General features: G+C 48.9%; 1 protein-coding gene across 1 annotated transcript in view; it reads right to left on the minus strand.

The window, feature by feature from the left end:
* dab2ipb (DAB2 interacting protein b) overlaps positions 1 to 7,500 on the minus strand; it is a 33,506-nt gene that overhangs the window by 10,677 nt on the left and 15,329 nt on the right. The window contains exons 4-9 of the mRNA XM_068706630.1: positions 7,165 to 7,309; positions 5,896 to 6,040; positions 4,533 to 4,769; positions 4,130 to 4,331; positions 3,198 to 3,385; positions 640 to 1,552 (exon numbers count right to left, since the gene is read on the minus strand). Coding sequence (XP_068562731.1) covers positions 640 to 1,552; positions 3,198 to 3,385; positions 4,130 to 4,331; positions 4,533 to 4,769; positions 5,896 to 6,040; positions 7,165 to 7,309 — 1,830 coding nt within the window. The remainder of the gene's footprint in view (positions 1 to 639; positions 1,553 to 3,197; positions 3,386 to 4,129; positions 4,332 to 4,532; positions 4,770 to 5,895; positions 6,041 to 7,164; positions 7,310 to 7,500) is intronic.

Below are 7,500 nucleotides of genomic sequence, written 5' to 3' on the forward strand. Positions count from 1 at the left end.
CGGTTCTATAAGCCGGTCGATCTAAAAGCGATCCGGTACTATTCCGTGGAGAGGAGAGCAAAGCATTGTGGTTACTATGCAGATACGCCTCCCCTTCGGCCAGTTACCAAGGGCAACCGTTCATCGGTGTTTTTAATTACAGCCTGACTTCCTCAACCTGCCAATATTGACCATAGACTTACCAGAGAAGGAACCCTCCCACTGTGACGACGCGCGAGCTGACCGAGCAAGTATGCTGCATCTGTCTGGACCCATGAGGTCTGTTTTCTTTTTCCTTGTGAGCTCACACATCCCTAGTTAATAAGATGCTAATTGTGCCTCCACCACCACCACCCTCCTCCTCCTCCTCCTCAGCCCATTAAGCTTGACCAGTAAAACAGTGGTGAAGTGATCTGCTGCCTGTATGCAAATGGCTGTTATTACACGCACAGTGACTGTAGTTCATTAGGGCGTCGGCGCTGAGGCCACCCACAACATGCTACGAGACAAATGGGCGTTTTGTAACTCTGTAATTTCAGGTGATTACGTAACACCGGGACGGCGTAGAGGTGGCTGTCTTGAACAATGGCCTAATGAATATCATCCCCATTCATTGTACTGTAGGTTAAGCATGTGTACGGTACAGAGCGAGTCCCGTACCTGTTTGTGCTGAGCCCTCTGCTTGGTCTCAGGACTGTCCCCTTTGGAGGAAGAGGACTGCTGCCGTAACCGGGCGCCGCTGCCGGGCCAGTCGGGGGACGATGTCATCATGTTGCCGGAGGAGGGTCGGGGGTAGGGCCCGCTGTTGAGCAGGTTTGGGGGCGTGCGGCCCCGGGTGACGCTCTGAGGCGGAGGTTGGTCTATTCTCCGCTGGGGGCCGGCGCTGTTCTGTCTGGGGACGGCGGGCTGGTGCTGTGTTTCCGTGAGAGACAGCTGCCGGCGGTTGAACTCCCCCGAACGCCTGGTGTACTCGTCCCCGCTGCTCCCGCCGCCTCCTCCTCCTCCGCCTCCTCCTCCGCCTCCTCCTCCTCCTCCGCCGTGGTTCAAGAAGGCGTGCTTCCCTCCGGCTGGTCCGTCCTCGTTGTTGCTATGGGAACTGACAGAACTGTGGCACTCCGAGCCCGAGTCGGTCATTCCGCGAGGGGACACGGGCAGGCAGGCCGCCATCTGGTAGACTGGGTTTTGGAAGGACAGGGGGGCTAGTAGCTGGGCGGGTCGGCCTGGGGTGCTTTCTGTGGTCAGGGTCGCGGGGGTCTGGCCTGGCCTCCTCAGAGTGGGACCTCCAGGGATGTTGCCCTGTGGGACCCTGGCTGACCAACCTCCCCCAGGGATCGGGCCTTCACCCAGGACGTCTGAGGAGCTTGGACCCGGGCCACCTTCCATACTGCGGGGGTCCTGGAGGTCCACCATGGACAGACTCTTGCTGCCATTGGCCATGCCCAGGTCAGGTTCATTGGTCTCAGAGTAACTTGAACTGCGTGCTGGGGAAGGCTGGATCCCTGAGCTCCTCGTCACGAAGAAGAGGTCCTTATTTTCCGGGGTAGGGGAGGGCAACCTGGTGAAGTCAACTAATCTGAAAGAGACAGACCAGAAAATACGGTTACTCTGTTTTGAGTTGAGAACATCTACTTTAAGTCAGCAAAACATTAGCCGCCGTAAGCTACTGGTCACAACAGACCTTGTGACGCTGTAGCGGCAAAACCTTAAGAATTAGCATTTAGCTCAAAGGCTAAGCTATTGTAGCAGTAGCATAAGTGGATTAGAGTCATCTGGCTTCTGCGCTCGTTTGCTTTGTCCCTCGTCCCCTCGTCCCCTCACCTTCCCTCTCTTCCCTCCCTTCAGCCCGGCAGATGGAGGCTTTATTGCCAGAAGACGATTACCTTGACAGACGTGATTTATCTTCCAATAACCTCAATCATTCACATCACGCTCGTCTCCTCCCTCTCTCTGTGTCCTTCTCCCTTTTGTTCCATCACCCTTCCGTCCCAACTTCCGTCTTTTTTTCCCTCCCGTCAATTTCTTCCCTCTCTCGTTCTCGGCACACCGTCTCCTTTTCTTTCTCCTGCTTTTCATGTCACCGGTTGGCGGATGAGAGGCAATTAGGTGAGAACCCGCGAGCTCATTCAAATGCTGTTACGGGGTCGCAACAGCTTCGCTGATGGGGGGGGGGGGGCGCCACAGAACCACACAAGTTAATACGTGAGCAAACAGTTACTGTGATGGAAGTATAGAGGGTTAGGCTTTAACACCGGGTCATGTAGGGACATCACTTAATTAGCTCTATTGATCCTTGGTCCCTAATTACCATAACGATACCAGCTGTCTGACTCTCGTCGCGTTGTCTCATCTTCCTGTTCTGTATGATCTCATCTGCTCTGGTGTTGTGTTCACTGGCGTTTGTGTCCATGCTATTACTCAAACATCTCTCTCTGCTCCTGTGGGTCTCTGGGCCTTCATGTTAATCTCTGCGAGTGTCACCCTGCCATTGTTCTGCCAGGGAGTAAGAGGACGGGGGAGATAAGCGCGATGAGGCTGCGGTCGGCGTGTGTATTCATCCGGCGGGAGAGTAAACGGAGGCTTCATCTGGCTGATGTAAACAAGCGGCGGTGACACTGTCGCCGTGTCACGGCCTCTGCTGGCAAACATTAACACTCAGCAGAACTGGTAGTCTGAGAACACATTCTATCGTGGGGGGGGGGGGGGGTTCACTCGGCACTGGGATTTATTGGTAGCTGACCTTCTGAAACACTGGTGAGCCTTGTTCCAAAGGTTGCAAGTTTATTAACTTTTGGAGAGCAGCTGCCCTTCTTTTATCCGTTTGTTCAGTTAATACAAGTACTGTTGAATGCTTTTTTTTTTTTTTAAAGTGCTTTGGCATGAATGAGGACAGGTTTTTGTTTGTACAAGGAGTCATTTATATTTATTGCACTTCAAAGACTTAAATGAGGCTTTTTATATGTGTGTGCAGAGGAGGAGCAGAACCACAGAGTTTAAATATATTAATCCTTCTATATTTAGGGTTTGCACAATTACGGCTTGACATCCATGCCAGCAGCTGCAGCACCGATATAAAATAGCTGTCCGGTGCTTCTCACCTTACTTTCCAATATAGACGAATAGAAAATAGTAAGCTCAATCTTTGACAGCCCCAGTCCTCCATGTTTATATTTAAAGGGTCTTAACGTATCTCGCACTCTGAGATCTTAACTACTTCTTACCCCGACAGGTCGTTGTCTATGACCATCTTCTGCAGCCCGGTGGAGATGCTGCAGCTCGCCTCGGCGGGCGGCGAGCCCACGTGCTCCGAGGACTGTCCGGGTGTCATCAGGACACAGGACGGGTTGGACAGAGCCGTGTTCACCTCCCGCAGGATCCGGGGCAGAGGACCCAGCTTGGAGGCAGCGCTCTGCGAAGAAAGAGACACAATTATTACGTTTTAAGCCCAATCAAATATTACTCTGGACCACTTCAGTAGAGGGCATTAATTGGATTTCATTTCCGTGCGGTTTTGCTGAATTTGATATTTGCATATTTTTTAGACCTAGTTATTTTCCCCTATGCCACGCAATCAGCTCTCTTATTCAGACAACATGCTGAATAATGGATTAGGCCGGCCAGTCTGATGGACTCAACCAGACTCACTGTGATTCCTGAATTATTGAAAGACGAGGTTTCAGAGCGCTGGATGCTCTACCAACCCCCCCCCCCCCCCCCCCCCCCCAAAAAAACCTCAAATCTGCCCTTTATCTAATTATTACCAGCTTCCCATCTGCTACCAGAGCTAATGTAACCGTCCTTGTGAATCCATTAATATGCCTCACCCAGCCTCTGACTTCTCAGTGTTCTCCTCTTGTGCTCTGTCTGTTTATGTAATGCGATCATGAATTATTGACTGATAGTACGACAAACATCCTAATGTAGTCTAAGCATGACTCCAATCCTCCAGCTCGTGATAATGTATCGAAGACCTTTGGAAGTTCTGTAAATTGAATCCTATAATTTATGTATGCAGAATATCTACATATCTCTATGTATTTAGATAGAAACTAATTGGATTATAATTTCCAGGGTAATAATACGGAATGTGGAATAGTGTATCCTGCAAACCCTGAGCTGAAATGAGATGATAGCGTTGTGCCGTCTTCAGTACCTGGTCCATCTGGGACACCACCTCAGACAGGAGGGAGTGCAGGGTGGAGAGCTCCCTGCCGAGGTCGATGTACCCCTCGAAGCCCGCCGTGTTGGAGATCGTCTCTGGGTTCGAGATTTCGAGCAGGAAGCGCTGCATGTTGGTCCACTCGTGCTCCAGGAACTGGTTCATGAAGGACATGTACTCCTCCTTGTTGCCAAATCTGACGGCAAACAGGGACAGGAAAGGGAAACCGGGACAAAGAGTAACGCAGAAATTGTTATTTTAGTAAATTCCCAAATCTTTCTGCTAAAAAGCTTGGCGTGGATACACGGTTCCTTCATCCAAACACACACACACACACACACACACACACACACACACACACACACACACACACACACACACACACACACACACTCACTTGGTGAAGTTCGCCAGGTTCTGGGTGACTTTAGCGATGAGCGTGAGCGTGCGCGCCGTGCGGTCGTCCGGATACTCCTGCATCAGGTTGAAAAGCGAGGGGGACATGATGGCCGGACAGAGAAACCGCAGGAACAAGGAGGCGCTGATCAGACGCTCGCTGATGTCCGGTCGACCCCGGTTGCTGCATTCCTGTCGCCACGACGCAAAGACCTCTTTCAGCTCCCGTGGAAAGACGCTGAAGAGAGAAAGAGAGAGAGAGAGAGAGAGAGAGAGAGAGACAGGACAGTCACGTCTACAGAGCGGACTAAAAAATGATCTGTACCTCATGAGTGGAAATGATAGTGAGTGAAATCGAGGGAGTAGACGATCTAAGGTTATTTAACTTTAAGTATAGAAAGGTGGGTCGTATTAATCAGTTTTTCGGGGCATATTTCCTGTTCTCCTGTTTCACTTTCAGTCCTACTTTCGAGACGTAAGAATAAAACGAATTCATCAAATTTTGCACTTTAAAAAGTCTGTTAATTTAAGAGCGCTCCTCAGTTTGGTTCAGAATATGTCCTGCAGGGCTGCAGTCCAGACAGAGAGAGACGAGCACACACACTGTAGCTTCTGAAGACCGGTCATGATGAACAACATCACTCGCTGCAGCGATCGGCGTAGATTTTAGCATATTATTTGCATCTGATTTGAACATTTCTCTCTCTCTCTTGTTTTTTTTTAATTCATCGGGGGGGGGGGGGGGGACAACAAGAAGGAAGCTGTTCCTGATTTGATTGCAATCACTTTCCATACATCACGTGGCACTACATTATCATTGTTACGAATATGTTTGCAACTCCAGTTTGCTTTTATTTTGTTTCCATTTCAGCATCATTTATCCTTGCATGCATACAAAAAATAAATAAATAAAGATTTTAAACAAATAAAAGGAACTTCTTGAAATGAAATCCTCGATTCTGATTGGAGTGAACATGTGATCCCCTGAGAGCCGCTCTGAAAGGTTACTCCTACACTAAGTAGGAGTAAGTTGCTGGATAAACGAGTCTTTTCTTTGACTTTCAGTGAAGTTTTACTGTGAAAGTTGGCTCGGTAGAGCATATCTCACATATCCAAGTTTTGAACAACAGATGTCTTCTCGCAAACTGGCACGCAACCTGATGAAAGAGCCCTTCAGTGGCACTGTTGTATTGTTATCAAGTCTGTTTACAAGAGACACTTCATGGAAAAAAAAGGCATTTTTCATGCTATAAACCTTCATGTTAGAATTAAACGTAATAAAGCGGACTGGACATTCAATAAGGTGAGGTATGGATATCGTTAAGAGGTGCAGTGTGTGTCGTTTATGAACGTTGCGTATTCACCAGTAAGAGTTGATGATTTTGCAGAAGGCCAGCTCACAGCACATCTTCAGGTTGCTCTGGTGTTCGTGCAGGTCACCCGAGGAGCACCTGGACGGGTCCACCTCACAGTTCTCGTCTGACTCGTACAGAGCCTTAATGAACTCACCTGGAAAAGAAAAACCAAAAACACTTAGGAAATGAAGCAGCATCTGTGGAAGATCTACTGTGTAGCTTTTCTTGTTCTAGTGCTTATTTTTAGTACCGTCCAGCTGAGCAACAGCAGGAAGAATGTGACGTCGGAGCTACAGGGAGCAGAGTTTTTAGTAAGCTGAACCACGAACTAAAACAATTAAGACAAAGACTGACAGACCTTGAAGATTCATAGAAGCCAAACGAGGTCACACTCACAAAAAAAAAAAAAGAGAAACGAAAACATGTCCTTTTCGCCACCTCCATTGGGATAAAAGACCATTAACGCTGCGATCTTAACGAGTCAGCAGCTGTAAAAGAGAGCTCATGGGTGCACTTGTGTTTTCCCAGTCTCACTTTCAGGGATTTCAACAGACGCACGGTTAAACAAAACAAAACTGTTATCAAAAACAGTGACACGTAAGTTACCAGACCCCCCCCGATATCTATCTGAATCAATCGACAAGAGACGTGCGGGAAAAACAGGCAGTATAAATATTAGCAGCATACAGGGGGGGGGGGGGGGGGGAGAGAGATGTGACGAGTGGCAGGAAGGATGCGTGCCGGTTGTAGATTAAACTGCCAATGTGTACATATCGGAATCAGGGAGGGAGAAGAGCACACAGTGCATACAGAGTGCTGATTGTTAGGTCGGCGGGCGGACAAACACGCTCGATTTAACCTTGGGCTAACATTGTAGAAGTGGGAGTAGGAGCGACAAAAAACCCACAAATCACCCACATAATAATTTTTACACAAAGCAGATCCTGTGAGCGGTTCAGAATCCCGAAAAACGTCTGTCAAAGGCAGACGCGCACAAATATATCCTGTCACAGTCTGTGTTGATGAGCTTCTGAAACAAAAACTGAAACGCTTCAGCCGTCGAGACGATTCTTGGGAAGAGAGGACGAATCTCTAAATGTCACTTTTGCTTAATTCCATTGTTCTATTTCGGAGTGAATTAAGATGTTCAAGAGGTGAATGTGAAGACAAGAGACGGACGATGAGGAAACATGCAGCGGCAAAAGCAGAACTACATTAAGAGAGCAGATTTTCAGCCTCGGCCTCCGCTCCCCTCCCCAGACCGCTGCTCCTACTCACCCAGGGCGTCCTGCAGGTACTTCTGCCCCACCAGTTTGAGGTACTCCTCTATGGCCTTCGTCGCTAGCGTGTTCTCTCTGAAGATGAGGTGCTCGTTCTCCCCGCAGCGATCCACCTCTGACATCATCAGGTCTGTGAGGAAGTCCTGCAGGGGGGGGGGGGGACGACAAACAAAAGCAAGACAAGACAAGCAGAGGGTTAACGGCTACGAGTCGTACAATCACGTGTGATTATCCACACTTAAAGCCCCCCCCCCCCACGCTCAAAAACAGGTTTTATCGTATTGCGTTGAAAATCAGCATCAGACGCACGAAGAAGACTTTTTTGTCCTCTTGC

Source organism: Cebidichthys violaceus, unplaced genomic scaffold (assembly GCF_023349555.1).
Source record: "Cebidichthys violaceus isolate CVI_PGR_0920_01 unplaced genomic scaffold, fCebVio1.0.p SCAF_12, whole genome shotgun sequence".
NCBI classification, from domain to species: domain Eukaryota; kingdom Metazoa; phylum Chordata; class Actinopteri; order Perciformes; family Stichaeidae; genus Cebidichthys; species Cebidichthys violaceus.